The 16,026-nt window shown below is 38.3% G+C and overlaps 2 protein-coding genes across 2 annotated transcripts; one reads left to right on the top strand and one right to left on the bottom strand.

Annotated features, from left to right (window-relative positions):
* Positions 1-1,105: 1,105 nt before the first annotated feature.
* znf277 (zinc finger protein 277) lies at positions 1,106-11,023 on the bottom strand. Its single transcript, XM_062064254.1, has 12 exons — positions 10,906-11,023; positions 10,413-10,623; positions 7,953-8,041; positions 7,731-7,813; positions 7,578-7,669; positions 7,404-7,514; positions 7,197-7,329; positions 3,509-3,576; positions 3,345-3,441; positions 3,214-3,256; positions 2,328-2,502; positions 1,106-2,271 (listed from the first exon to the last, which is right to left on the bottom strand). The coding sequence occupies exons 1-12, from the start codon at positions 10,931-10,933 to the stop codon at positions 2,082-2,084; spliced, it is 1,320 nt and encodes a 439-aa protein (XP_061920238.1). The 5' UTR covers positions 10,934-11,023; the 3' UTR covers positions 1,106-2,081.
* A 60-nt stretch (positions 11,024-11,083) lies between these two features.
* immp2l (inner mitochondrial membrane peptidase subunit 2) lies at positions 11,084-15,230 on the top strand. The gene is made up of 6 exons (XM_062064255.1): positions 11,084-11,281; positions 13,642-13,805; positions 13,876-13,979; positions 14,045-14,110; positions 14,170-14,272; positions 14,340-15,230. The coding sequence occupies exons 2-6, from the start codon at positions 13,671-13,673 to the stop codon at positions 14,463-14,465; spliced, it is 534 nt and encodes a 177-aa protein (XP_061920239.1). The 5' UTR covers positions 11,084-11,281; positions 13,642-13,670; the 3' UTR covers positions 14,466-15,230.
* The last annotated feature ends 796 nt before the right edge of the window (positions 15,231-16,026 follow it).

Consider the following 16,026-nt stretch of genomic DNA (forward strand, 5'->3'; position numbering starts at 1 on the left):
CACATACGTTAAGATCATCTTTAATTTAACATCGCACTGTGATTTTTTTCTGATTAATGACACCTTTAATTTTATCTGGAGACACTTTACGTGCTCGCAAGCTGTTCTTTTAGCTACAGCAAGATAGCGTTTATAAACGTGTGTCATTACACTTACTATTTTTGAGTGTGTATGGATATTTATACAGTAAAGTTATATAGATAAGCATATTTATGTGTTTAACGTGTGTGTACAAATCCAAAAGCCTCATGAAAATGTTCAAATAAATATTTACAAGCACAACTGACGTTGGCTGAAATGATTGCCCTGAGTTTAGACTGACAGGCTCACTTTGCCTACGTAGCAAAAGTATTATGTCAAAGTGCACAAAAACACTTACAATTAGAAAATGTATTTATACTGAGTGAATGTATGTTTTTTATGGCAGCAAGACTGTCGGGGTGAGGCCAGAGGAAATTAAGTTCAGGGGGCCAGTTATTTTTTTATGGCCCACAAAAGCCTAGAAATAGTATGCATCAATAGAGTACTTTATCTTTTCTTACTAAATGTATTCGTTTTTTTCTAATTTCACAGTTAAATTACATGTACTGCAAGCAATTGCATATGTTTGATTTCAATATTATCTATCAATTTAACAAATATATTACCATTAAAAAAAATACAGTATCTGGCTGCCTTATCTGTAAAAATAATGTTGTTCATGTTGATAATGTAATCTAAGTTACATTTGTATAGATTTAGGTTGGAAATAGGCTGTAATAATAGTGAACTAATAATGTAGCAAATATATGACCATACATAAACTTTTTTGTTAATATAAAAATAAATACCTGATTGATTTATGATTTCAAAGAAAGTCATCCTTTAAATTGTACATTGTAAATATGACAACAGATTTTACGGTAAAAGAAAACCAACTGGCTGGTCATATGTCAGAATTTGTTTTACAAAATGTTTTTCCATTTATAGTTATAAGCTCTAAAAAAAACACTGTAAATTATACGACACAATTCTGTGGACTGAGCTGCTCTTCTACAATTTTTTTTCCCACCGTACAAAAAAAAAATACATTAATCAAATACATAGGGCAATGGTTCTCAAACTTTTTTTTTCAGTACCACCTCAGAAAAAACTTGGCTCTCCAAGTACCACCATAATGACCAGCATTAAAATACAGTAGGGTAGTAGGCCTAAATATTCATTAAAACAAGGCAGAGGTTTTATTTAACAAGTATTATTTGGCCACTGTATTGTTACACACGATTTGAACAGCCACACTGTGTCTGAATATTTAATTAAGTGATTCTTTTGCATAGGCAATTTTCTAACAATATTATGAGGTGAATCATTTTACATGTCCATCCATCCATCCATTTTCTACCGCTTGTCCCTTTTGGGGTCACGGGGGGTCGCTGGAGCCTATCTCAGCTGCATTCGGGCGGAAGGCGGGGTACACCCTGGACAAGTCGCCACCTCATCACAGGGCCAACACAGATAGACAGACAACATTCACACTCACATTCACTCACTAGGGCCAATTTAGTGTTGCCAATCAACCTATCCCCAGGTGCATGTTTTTGGAGGTGGGAAGAAGCCGGAGTACCCGGAGGGAACCCACGCAGTCACGGGGAGAACATGCAAACTCCACACAGAAAGATCCGAGCCCGGGATTGAACTCAGGACTACTCAGGACCTTCGTATTATGAGGCGCATGCACTAACCCCTGTGCCACCATGCTGCCCAATCAGAAATATCAAGCAGCTAAAATGCATCAAACATGGAAAGAGTGTTTTGCCTTTTTCCCCACCATGCATTGTAATGGATTCAAAGAGGTGTAATTTAGATTTTTTTTTTTATTATTGTGGGTCTTTTTTGTACAGTTCAGTGAGCAGGTTGTATTATGTGTGACCGTATGTGTTGACTTTTTGTGTTAGTTGCAGGTTTTTTGTGCCATGTGTAAGGAAGGTTGTTTGATTTGGGTCATATAAGTAAATGCTGTGCTATGTACACTTCAAACCACAATTCATTGTCCATAACATGGCGTCGAATTTGCAGCAATCAGATTGTCAGACACCTCTGATCTAGTGTGACGTAGTCGTGTTCTTGAGCAGCTTACTGAGGACGCTCTCCTCCTTCGCACGTCTCAGCTCCAAGTCGTCCTCAGCGATGACAGGAACGCCGTTGTCCAGATTGTTTTCTTCACTTTGATCGCCGTCGCTGTCGCATAACGTGCACAGGAGGGCGTCGTTCTCGTAGGTGGGGAAGTAGTACCTGAGGAGGTTCGAGGTGAGGGATGTTCCAAAAGCATCAGCACGCGCTGGACTCACTGTGGTTGGTTCCACGCCGACACGGGCGGCAGATCCATCACGTGACCTTCGTCCACGATGTGGCGCAACACGTCGCCTCTGGACTGGAACTTGCCCTGACAGGCGTAGCAGCGGTTCTGGTGGATCTGCCGGCGGATGAAGTTGACTAGTTTGACCTGCTGGTAGAACCCGAGGTCTGGGGAGGTCGGGGGAAGACGCGGCGTTGGCGTGTGGGAGACAAGTGCATTGTGGGTAGTTGCGTAAGTCATACACGGCAAAAACTGAAATCTAAGTAAGATTAAATATCTCAAATAAGGGTGATATTTGCTTATTTTCTGTCTGATAAGATCATTCTTCTCACTAAGCAGATTTTATGTTAGAGTGTTTTACTTGTTTTAAGGGTTTTGGTCCTAAATGATCTCAGTAAGATATTACAGCTTGTTGCTGAGATTTTATGACCTATATTGAGTAAAACATGCTTGAAACTAGAATATCAACTGATGCAAAGTTGTGTCATTAACACTCACAAGTATAAAACTACTTTTTTAAAGTAATAATTTCTTACTTCAAGCATGAAAAAAAAAATCATGATGACGAGCGCATATCATTATGTCAAGATAATGGCACTAGCATTTACTTAATTTAAGAATATTTTTCAACATATTGAGCAAAAAGGTCTTTTTTTTCTACCAAGAAAAGTGCACTTGTTATTAGTGAGAATGTACTTATTTTAAAGGTATTTTTGGGTTCATTGAGGTTAGCTAATTTTACTTGTTTTGGAAAGTCTTGACAAGCCGAATTTTCTTATTCCATTGGCAGATAATTTTGCTTAGTTCAAATAAAATACCCCTAATTTTTGTAATTTTTTTTCTTGTTTTTGAACACTGACTTTTTGAAGTGTACTTACTGAGCTGAGTCCTCAGCTGATGGAGATCAAAGCCGTGTACTTCCTGAGTAGAAAACAGGAGGTGAAGAACATGTCTATCAGTTCCCTGCGCTTTAGGACTTGTTGGACACGATGAATGTCCTGCTGGGCACCTTCATGTGGGCGCAGATCTGCTGCATGGTCTCCGATTGATGGGCGCAGAACAAACACACAACCGAGACCGGATGAGACCGCCAGTCGGACCAGTCGCTGCCGGTACACGTGGACACCGTGAGACACCGTAAAAAAACCCTCAAATGAGCTCTTGGGGACTTACTCGTCTTCATCATCCACAAGCTCACGGTCGTCCTCGCTCTGCACTTGCTCCCAGGTCTTCCCGAGTTCCTGATGGGAGGTCACATGGTTAGTGGGGATCCAGGGGTTAGTTACGTACTAACATTTAAATGTTTTCCAATAAGCACAAAAGGTTGGTCTTTTCCTCTGGTTTAGTCAAGGTAAACAAACATCTTTTAGGCGAGTAGAAGCTAGCAGCTACACAACAGCTAAGCTCACAATAGCACACAAGCTCGACATACGTAAAAAGTGTCCTTCATTGAACAATACTGCAGTCTAAAAAGCACATTTGTCAATATAAACAAGTATCAAATCATTATAGGGGTTGTTCGGTATACCGGTACTAATAAAGTACAGCAATACTAATTGATTGAAATCGGTACTATACTGCCTTTGAAAAGTACCGGTACCGTTCTTTCATCTGAGTGCAGCTGAGTGGCGTGACTACAGAGCCGAGGCGCATGATGTTGAGTGTGTCAAAACGCACACATGCTGATTTTGTGTCAGCTCAATATCGGTATCGGCCAATAATCAAGGCTCCACACCTGGGGCCGTACTTATCAAGCTTCTTAAGAGTGCCATTTTACACTTAAGTCCTGAGAATTTGCGAAATTTAGTCCTACTCTCAAACTTAAGAATAAAAGCTTTTTATCAACGTTCTTAAGTCTAAGAATCACTCCTACTCTCCATGATATTTAAGAGACCTTCAGAGGTGTCTTAAGTGGTTAGGAGTTGCCAGCACGGGATGGCACTGAGGCGAGAGAGACGTGCGCGAACGTTCAGGGAACGGAACAATGTTGTTGTTTTTTTGATGACGAGCAGCTGATCAAACGGTATCGTTTAGACAGAGCGGATATTATTTTTGTCACAGATTTAATACTTTTCGATTCCTTGTTGATTTCTGCATGTGTCTGCAGTGGGATAGTATATATAGAGCCACCCACACCAGTTTCAAATTAGTTGCCTAATTAATGAATTGGAAAGAAAATGTTATGACAGTAGCGTATGTGTGTGGCCGTGAGGTGAGTGACGTCAGTGAGTGTGTGGGCGATAGAAGAAAGGGAGCGGTAGCGTGAGTGCCGGCGGGGACTAGTTTGTTTTGTATTATTTTGTAGTTTATTGTCAAAATATACACTCCCATTGTCCACTTAAATATTTCCAAGATATTTCTTCATTCTTAGGCAACGGATTCCCTTCCGTGATTGGTCATTTCTATGGACACAGAAATTACGTCACCTAAAATTCCGTTTACGGCACATAGTAATGTCGTAATTCAGCTCTGAGTGTGACACTTAAGATTCAGTCCTACACTTCGCTGAAAGTGTGAGTAAGACGCTTGATAACTAACTTTTAAGTGCAGCTTTCAGCAAATAATTTATTTACTCTTAAGTCAACTCTTAGCAGACTTCTTAGGAGTAATTCTAAGAAGCTTGATAAGTACGGCCCCTGGTCTCTATGTGTATGCTCCATTGGTGCGGGAAGAAACCGACAATGAAACATGACACCAGCTTCCCATGTGTGGGGAAAAAAGGTTTGCCATCATTTCGCCAGAGATTTGGTTGTAGAGGGAAAAGGGGAAGGTAAGCCAACAGTGCCATTCAGTGGCCAACTGACACAGACAAGCACATTATGGCTTTGAAATAACTGTTCATTAGTGATGTGTGGGTTGATACTGAAATATCGATACCAACAATACCAGATCTTTATGCTCTAATATCGATTCTCAAATCAAAATATCGATACTTTTGATGCTTTAGTTCAGGGGTGTCCAAACTTTTTCCACCAAGGGCCGCATACTGAGAAGTCAAAGTATGCAGGGGCCACATTGATATTTTCATATTTAAATAAAAAAAGCTATAAACAGATATCGTGTCAGCTTTGTATTATTAGTGACTAAGTATATTATTATTATTAGCTTTTTCTCATTACATACCGATTTGTTTGTACTTTTTTTATTACATTTTTACAGTTTTTTCCCCATGTAAAAATAGAATAAAAATAATAACAATTCTATGATTACATAACTGCATAACCTGCATAAGTTACATATTAGTTACATATTAGTGTTTATTTTGGTTGTTGTAATTATTTTTAATTGAATAATTCATAAGTTAGTTTTTTTTTTTAATTAACTATCTGAACTTTGTTTATATTTTAAGTATATTTCATTTTTATTTTAAGAGCTTTTAAAAATGTTTAGATCAGGGGTGTCTCAACTTTTTCCACCAAGGGGCGCACACTGAAAAGTCAAGTGTGGGGGAGCCATTCTGATATTTTTTATAAAAACTAAATGTAAATGCTAAAATATAAAATATGTATATGTATATATTTATATTGAATATATTTAAAGAAAAAACTCTGTGTTATAGGTGATTAAGTATATTATTTTTAATTGTTAGTTTAAAGTTTTCAGCTTTTTCTCATTACATTTAGATTTTTTTGCAATTTTTTTCTGATATTTTTACAGTTGTTGTTTTTAGATAGATATGTTATTTAAAAATACCCAACTTTTTTAATTTTTGCAGACACATTAGGTATATTTGCACAAAGTATCGGATCGGTATCGCCGATACCAGCCTCAATTTTACTCGGTATCGGATCAGAAAGAAAGTCAGGGGTATCGCACATTACTACTGTTGACATTCAGGAATCGATCGCCTGCTTCCAATGACCTCATATTTCCAAAAAGAATAAAGATGTAGATGTTCCTACCAGATAGTCTAAGTATGCAGGGGCCATATTGATATTTTTATATTTAAATAAAAAAGCTAAAAACAGATATTGTGTCAGCTTGGTATTATTGGTGACGAAGTGTATTATTATTAATTATTAGTTGGAATATTTTAGCTTTTTCTCATTACATACCGATTTTTTGGTACTTTTTCTTACATTTTTACTGTTGTTTTTCCCATTTGAGAATAGAATTAAAATAATAATGAACTCCATAACCTAGTGTGTCAGAAATTCTGCCAGTTTGAAAATATTAATATACAGTTAGTGTTTATTTTGGTTGTTGTAAGTTTTTGAATTGATTAATTCATAGGTTAGTATTCTTTTTTTATTAAGTATCTAAACATTGTTTATATTTTAAGTATATATATATATATATATATATATATATATATATATATATATATATATATATATACATACATATATTTATTTTTTAAGAGCTTTTAATATTTTAGATCAGTGGTGTCTCAACTTTTTTCACCAAGGGCCGCACACTGAAAAGTCAAGTGTGTGGGGAGCCATTTTTTTATTTTTTTATTTAAAAAAAAAAAGAAGCTAAAAACAGATAATAAATATATTTAAAGACAAAACTCTGTGTTATAGGTGACTAAGTATATTATTTATAATTGTTAGTTTAAAACTTTCAGCTTTTTCTCATCACAATTAGATTTTTTGCTCTTTTTTCTTACATTTTCATTGTTGTTGTTTTTTTAGATAGATATGTTATTATTTAAAAATACACAACTTTTTTAACTTTACCAGACACATTAGGTATTTTTGCACAAAATATTGCCGATACCAGCCTCAATTTTACTCGGTATCGGATCAGAAAGAAAATCAGGGGTATCCCACATTACTACTGTTGACATTCAGGAATCGATCGCCTGTTTCCAATGACCTCACATTTCTAGTAAGAATAAAGGTGTAGATGTTCCTACCAGATAGTTGATGACATAGAAACGGTCATACTGCTGGTTGTTGCAGTTGATGCGGCGATGAGCTTTTTTCCTCATGTGGTCCTTCAGCGTTACTTTGTCTCGGAAGGTTTTCTCACAGTACAAACACTGCATGCTTGGCACACAATCGAGATGATTACAGTGAACAAAAAGCCGTGAAAGAAAGAAGCCGACGTGGTGAAAACTGACTTGTCCACTTTGCTCTGCAATGTGTCCAGCAGCTCGTCGCAGTACACGATGTTGTCGGGCAGCCCGATGCTGAAGGCGTGTTCTCTGGCCATGTGATTGAGCAGCGATGACCTGAGGAACATCACGCCACGTCAGTCCGCCTCTGCTATTTAAACACGTTCTTGTGGCACCCACCTGTTTCCGGTGAACTCGTCATTGCAGAACATGCAGACGCGACGGAAGCTGCAGTCTTCTCGCTCCTTCTGCTGCTGCTCCAGGACTTCCACCTGTGGACCAGTCGCACCTTCTACGAGCAGCCCCAAAAAACTGCACCTTCCCAGTTCTTACCAGTCGTTTCTGCTGCAGCTTCTCTCGCAGGTTTCGGTCTTCCGGAAGGACGTCACACAGCAGGAAGTAGTGCTCCTGTTGTTCTGCAGGTCAGGCACACACACTTGGGTATTAATGAACAAATTGGAGAAGGCTTAATAAAACATCAAGCAGGCCCTAAAAGCAGTAATATATATATATATATAGGTGAAATTTGTGGACCAATGACCTCAACCAACTCACCAATGGGCCCGGTGGAGTTGGTCTTTATCACGCTGCAGAAATCAGTGATGGGCTGCTCCAAAAATCTACCTTTCCAGTACAGCAGGTACCTGCAAAACATTAAACCAGGAATGTCAAACATGCGGCCCGCGGGCCAGAACAGGTTCAATCCGGCCTGCGAGATGACTATGCTAAGTGTAAAATTGAGCTGCATTTTTAAACTAAAGAAACTGCTGTTCTAAATGTGTCCACTGCGTGTCGCAATAGCATTTCTAGTATGGTTATACCGGGGCGAGCAAGTATACCAAGCAAGAGGTACAAAGTAAAGCGGGGCTTCGACTTCTCCCCCTCAACCCAACGTAAAACCACAGGAGTACAATAAACAATTGGTAATCCCACTTAAAATGCTGCATGAGACACTGCACATTGATATAGTTCTGTGGAAAATAGTGTCTTCTTTGCAAATTTAAAGAAATTGAACAGTGGAAATCACAAATGAGGTAGTTGATACACAGAAGCGTTTTTATTTATGCTCTATTTTGTTTTTGTTCAATCCTAGATGGGTGGGCTTTGACTTAAAGTTGAATTGCTTTGTAGATACACTGAGATTAAGGCCATGTCTACACTAAGTCGTTTGACCCCTTAAACGAATAATTATTTAGCCTGAGCCCCGTTTCAGCCACACTAAACCATCGTTTTACACGGGTAAGTCAGCCGTGTATTTCTTGAATCTCCGGCACTTTGCTTTGTATGGACCCATTGATCGTTTACAAAGTGAGTTCGGAGGTGAAGTGACGCCAGAAAGAACGTGCCACAGCCAGCTTCATAATAAAGCGGTTTCGTAATTTGGAGCTAACCGCTGGAAATATGGAGGCGAGTCATCCAGACATGCCGGTGTTTCTCCTTCCGTCTGTACAGACCCTTGTGGAAATCACACATGAATACCTTAAGAGAAAGCGATTGCAGCTATTTCGGATACAACACTTCTTAGACGGCTAGAAAACTTTCCAATGTCCGGCCGGGTCAGCTGATTCTACTTACCGAAAAACTTTGTCCATTTGTCGAAGGAGAGACAACGAGAATGCGGGCTCCCGTGGATGTGATAAAAATGGTAGCGTGTGCTTTGCATTACCTGGCCGTCGAGGAAAACGGCAAATAGATTTGGACTGGCAAGGCAGACTGGATCAGTTATTGTCCGCCATGTATGTCGCCGACTCAACATCTAGGTCCAGAGTATGTAAAGTCACCAAAAACGAATGGACAATGAAGGTGACGGCAAAAGAGTGAGGAGTGTCCTGACCAGATATCTAGATCCTTAGATTGATTGCTGTAAAATGTTCTTTATCACGTTGTTTACGTGTTTAATAAAGATTTGATTAATTTACAATGGCTCAGGTGTGATTCACTACAATAGGGCCCCACAGCACACTGGATTCCAGTTAATTGAAATACCACAACACTAGATATTATTCAGATGAGTTAAATTTAAGAACTTGCACACAAAGCAACACTGGAGATGACTATGACGTGCGCATTTTCCGCGCATGCGTACTAGGTCGCATTGAGCCAGCGGACGGAGAGGGGCGGGGTTCTTAAATGGTGGCATTGTTGTGTGTGGACACGGATAAGGTTAGGTGTGATTTACCCTGGATAACCTTAACCGGCTTAGTGTAAACGGGGACTAAGTCTAACTTGATCGTGTTCTTCATGGTGTTTTTGAAACTGCAACAATGATTTAATGTGATATATGTGCTTGTTTTATTTTGGGCTGAAGTAAAACAAATAAAACAATCTGATGTTGTCGTAGTTGTATTTTTAAGTTATCATGCCATGATTTTCCCCCGTCCGGCCCACCTAGGGATAGATTTTCCTCCATCCGTAACCGGTAGTAAAACTTCTGCTTTTCTCATGGCCCAAATAGTTCACAGTAGCACTAAACATAATCATAATACCATGGCGTCCAGTGAGGGGCATTTTGTACTCCCTCGTCCCAGGAAGAATGCTTTGCTGAAATCTTTTATTTATAGATCTTTATCGCTCTGGAATAACCTGCCTCAAATTCTCACCGGCATTGAAAGTAAACAGGTTTTTTAAAAGAAAGTAATATTTTATCTGAGTCTTTAAATTAGTTTGCTCGTTGATCATTTGTTTGGTTTTATATTGTGTAGTTATATTTATATTTATATGGTAATTATTATTCTGTGACTGTAAATTGTTTGCTTGTTTTCTTATTGATGCTTTTATTTTTTCTGTATTGTGTAGTTATAATTATATGCTTTTACTTGTAATTGTATTGAATTGTGGACCCCAGGAAGACTAGTGGGTTGTTGAGGCAACCAGCTAATGGGGATCCTTAATAAAAATAAAAAATAAATCCATGCGGGCCCCTGAGCTAAAATGAGTTGGACACACCTGCATTAAACGATGTAGCAACTAAAATATGCTAGGTTAAATATGATATGTCAGACTTCAAGACGTTACTTTGGGAGGTCGGCGATGAGTTTCACATCAGCAATGACCAACTTGTGCTCCAGCACCAGGTGTTTGAGAAGGCCGTCCTTCTGCGTCACAGGAAGCGATTCTGAGCAGAAGAGACATGCCAGCGACTGTGGACAATGTGGACTTGGAGCATCAGAACATGCATCTGCTGCTGGCTCCGGTAAACACAACGGCTCCAGGATGTGGTCCAGACCTGAGAAAGCAAAAGTAGAAGAATGATTACAAGTAGTTGTACACTAGCTCTTCTGTATCCGTAAGTCCATATTTGGACTGATGGGGACAAGTGTCCTTTTACACACGTTCAACAGCTAGCTTGGCAGCATTAGCATTAACAGATATTTCTAAGAAAAACAGCCCGGGCAGGTGTCTCTTAAGTGTTTTATACACAACCCGTAGAAAAGTTCACATTCTTGTTGATAAGTAAAACAAACGGAATAACCTACATTTTCAAAAAACATTTAAAACTTCAACATACTATCTTCGCTTCTTTCTCTGGCAGCCATCTTTCTGCATCACATGATCACAACAGCTGTGAATTGACCAATCATTAGCTGGCGCTCTCATGACGTCATGCATAGTTCATGTTCACCCGGTGTGTGGGGTAATCCACATATACACACACACATAGTAAATGTAGTTGATGTAATCTAATTGTGGTTGTATGAATATGAATACAGAGTATAGTACAGTCATATAACCAAAATAAAGGTAGAAATTCCGAATTAGAGCCGCGATCCGATGCACTTTTTATCATCGGCTATCAAAATTTCCCATTTCCATATAGTGAAATTGCATCACAAAGACCCGGGAGTGACGTAGAGGAGCAACAGGAAGTTGGAGCACATATGCTGGTATGTAATAGCATGGCCGTGTATGTCAAATTTTGTTCCAAATTGACCTTATTGGGTGTTGACAAATAATTTTGAATACAATAAAAAAAAGACTACTACGGCGCGTTTCGCTGACGTATTTGGGGTTTCGTTTGTAATAGTCGGGCTCGGCGCCGGGGTTCGCCTTGTGGCTAGCAGTTAGCAATGGACGGGAGTGTCACTGCGAAATGTGTCCGGTTTGTTTTGACTGTACGCAAAATAGTTTGTGTGAAGATACAAACAATAAATGTATGCATATTAAAAAGTTCCATTGAAATAAACAAGAGGACTTTATAATTGTTATATTATTACATATTGTGAGAAGACGACTGTCAACATTTATTATACCATGAATTGATTAACGTGGACCCCGACTTAAACAAGTTGGAAAACTTATTCGGGTGTTACCATTTAGTGGTCAATTGTACGGAATATGTACTTCACTGTGCAATCTACTAATAAAAGTTTCAATCAATTTCCCAAAAAAAAATTATGTACTGTAAAAACAAAACCTAATTTTCTAAGTGTTTTGTCCACATGAAGTAGAATAATATGGACAAGTGAGTGCCTGCAGGTTGCCTATGGAGGTTCATTTGTGTCTTTATTACAAAAGCATTGAATTTATGTCACTGAATTGTTGCGTTTAAATTTCATAAACTGAGTTTTTTTACTTAAAAATAATGCTGACAAATGTATTGAATAAAATTTGTGTTTAAAAATTCAGCTTGTTGAAATACAGCGTTTTATAATCCAATGTGTACAAATTCAGTGTGAAAAAAAAATGGTGCAGAAAATTCAGTGTGATAGTAGATTTTTTTTCTTTCTTCAAAATTCAAGACCCAATCGAATTTGGAATATTTGTGAAAGATAGCGACCTGAAGATGATCGTCAATGTCATGTTGCTAGCTAAAAAAAAATGTATACAGAAAAGTCAATTTCTGAAAGGGAAACCTAAATTTTTCCAATTTGATTAATGGTTTCACGTTATTAATAAAATCTTGGAAAATGGTTAAAAATGAAAAAAAAAGCCCCCAAATTATTGTCGTTATTGGAGAAATTTGAATAGTTTTTTTGTATTTTTATTTATAAAAAAATGTTTGTGTTGTATTTCTTTTTGTCTTATCTTTTTATTTTGTCTCTTACCTTTTTTGTTTGTATATAAATAATTGTGAATGTTTGGAATAATGTAAAGAATTGGATGTGTTTTTATTTGTTTGTATATTGTTACTGCTTGTGTATTCTATTTTATATATATATATATATATATATATATATATATATATATATATATATATATATATATATATATATATATATATATATATATATATATATATATATATATAAATTCAAGACCTCTTTCTGGTAAATTAAGACTGAAGCACCTAGAGCAGGGGTGTCAAAAAATCTTGCAGTGAAAAATCTACTTCCAAGTGGTTCGGACTGGTAAAATCATGGCACGATAACTTAAAAATAAAGACAACTTCAGATGGTTTTCTTTGTTTAAAAATAAAACAAGCACATTCTGAAAATGTACAAATCATAATGTTGTTGGGGTTTTTTACACTTACTTGTTGCGGTTAATAGTATTCTATCTTCATTTGTCGTTATTTATATTTTCTGAATAAATTATGTGATAATGTTCACCAGTCAACTCATTGGTGTTAATTTTCAATCCATCAAGATAAAACAAATTATGTCAAAATCCAATTACAGTATGTTATGTATGTAGTTTGATCATTTTCCTCGACTGATGTACTAACATCATGTGGTTTATTTTGTACATATGTAGCATCATCTACAAAGATACAAATAGTTGCTTTTGCGACATCTAGTGGACACATTTAGAACAGCTGTTTCTTTCATTCAACAATTTCAGGTTCATTTTTATACTTGGCAAACTCATCCTGCGGGCCTGATCCGAAAGTTTGACACCCCTGACCGAGGGGGTAATTTCACCACACCTCGTGTGTGTGTGACTATCAGTGGTACTTTGACTTAACTTATTGGCTGGTTCTGAGACGGGATCGATTGCTTGAGAGTTTGGAATATTTCTGCACTCAATTTTTATACAATTGTTTTTTTTACGCACTGAATTTCAATTTCAACAAACTGAATATTTAAACACCCATTTTGCTCACAATTTTTGGTTGTTAAATGAAATCGTCAGCATAATTTAATGTAAACTAAAAAATTCAAATGCTAAAAATTCAGATGTAAAATAAATTCAGTTTAAAAAAAAAATTGAAATACGTTTTTTGTCGTAATAACACAAATGTACATCCGACGCTTTGCGGACGTTGCTAATATTTAACGTTTTTCTTTGCATGCTCACCCATCAGGTTCCTTGCTACTTGCGGTCCAGGTGAGCATGGCCCGGCAGGCGTCAGCGGGGCGCCGCTACCTGCGCGCGTTTGTGAGCGGCTTCTTCGTGGCCGTGCCCGTCACCGTGACCGTCCTGGATCGCTTGGCCTACGTGGCCAGGGTGGAGGGGGCGTCCATGCAGGTGAGACCTTGAAACTGAGCGGGGATGGGGGAAACAAAACAACTCCAAACATGATGTTTACAATGTCCAGCCTTTCTTGAACCCGGACGCGACGTCGGAAGGCGACGTGGTCCTGCTGAACCGCTGGAGCGTGAGGAACAACGAAGTGCAGCGAGGCGACATCGTGTCGGTCATGTGAGTCACGGCGCTTGGCGGGTGGCGGGGCCGGACGTGAGAATGTACTTCCTGTGTCGCCTCAGGTCACCCAGGAACCCTCAGCAGAAGATCATCAAGCGGGTCATCGGCCTGGAGGGGGACTTCATCAGGTGGTTGTCATGGAAACGCTTGGCCGCGCCAGTCGTCTTGACGTCTCCCTGTCCCGCAGGACTCTAGGCTACAAGAAGCGGTACCTGCGCGTCCCCGACGGCCATCTCTGGATCGAGGGGGACCACCGCGGTCACAGCCTGGACAGCAACACCTTCGGCCCGGTAACAGCAACACCCTCCCTGGAGACAGAAACCGGAAGCGGTGAATGAAATGACGTCTTCCCCCCAGGTGTCGGCGGGGCTGCTTCACGGCCGGGCGTCTCACATCATCTGGCCTCCTCGCCGCTGGCAGCGCATCCGAGCCCACCTCCCGCCCAACAGAGCCCCGCTGTACACGGATGAAGACGAGGAGTGAAGACAGGGACGGATGACGGATTTTTTAGTCTCAGTCCTGCTGGCAGGAGACAGCAAAAATGTTCTTTAGATGCAACAATTGACCATTCATGCGTTTATCCAATATGATAAGACTTTATTTGAATATTTGTCCTTTTCAAAACCAGTACAATTCATATTGTAACCATTAGGACTCCCCTCAATTTTGGTGAATGTTAAAGGTCCCAGTCAAAGGGTTACAAATAAGTCATATTTTTTTCACTTCAATATCTATATAACATTGTGGAGGGAAGTGTGGCCAGCGCTGCCTGCAGGAGCAAAGGCCACCGCCTCTGTCTATGGTGCTGAGGGCAGAGCACCATCAGACGGGGGCGTGGCAAGTGCCGACGGCGAGACACAGCTGAACAGGTGATTAGATCTCCCAGGTGCTACGAGTTATCTAATCATCTGTTGTCTTTAACAGTAAGCGGCCGGGAACAGGAGGGGAGGAGGATACGGAGGACTGAAAAGTCACGTCCCGTTGGAGGAAAAATGTTGCTAAAACATATGATTATTAAAACCTTGTTAAAACCTGCACGCTTGGCTCCTGTGCCGTGTCTGACAGTGGGACTGCGAGGACGCAACTTCCACAAACATTTTTTTTTGCAATGACTTTTTTTAATCCCACTAAAATGATCAGGGAGCTAAAAGGGTCCCCACTCATTAAAGTGTTAAAAATAAGTCATACATTAATTTTTTTAATTTTATTTTACTTTCAACACTTAAATCTCGAGATCAACTTCATATCTATCCGTTTATTATATACATATATATGTATATATATGTATATATATGTATATATGTATATATATATGTATATGTATATATGTATATATATATATGTATATGTATGTATATATATATATGTGTATATATGTATGTATATATATATATGTGTGTATATATATATGTGTGTATATATATATATATATATATATATATATATATATATATATATATATATATATATATATATGAAAGATAGCAACCTAAAAATTATTATGTTGGAAGCTAAATTTGATATACACAAAAGCCGATTTTTTTTTTTTTTTGTAAAGTGAAACCCAAATTATCCCATTGGATTGATGATTTAAAATTTTTATTGAAATCTTAGAAAATTGCAAGAAAAAAGAACACTCCTTAATTAAATTATTGTCTTCATTGGAGGATTTAAAAAAATATATATATATATATATTTGTATTTGTAAGGATGTTGATTACGCAACCTGGTGGATATTCAAAAATATTGACATTTATTGTAAGTGCCTTAATTTGTTTGTACATTGATGAGGTGGCGACTTGTCCAGGGTGTACGCCGCTTTCCGCCCGATTGTAGCTGAGATAGGCTCCAGCACCCCCTGAAAGGGACAAGCGGTAGGAAATGGATGGATTGTGAACTTATTTTTTTGTGTTGAATTGTTCAATATTACTTTGAACTGTTTTATATTTTAATTTGTACCCTGAAAAGCGCTATACCAAATAAAATGTATTTATCTTTTTTTTTTAAAAATAAAGTTGCTTTCTTGCTGTTCCACTCCGGTCCT

This window comes from Entelurus aequoreus, linkage group LG11, assembly GCF_033978785.1.
Source record: "Entelurus aequoreus isolate RoL-2023_Sb linkage group LG11, RoL_Eaeq_v1.1, whole genome shotgun sequence".
Taxonomy (NCBI): Eukaryota; Metazoa; Chordata; class Actinopteri; order Syngnathiformes; family Syngnathidae; genus Entelurus; species Entelurus aequoreus.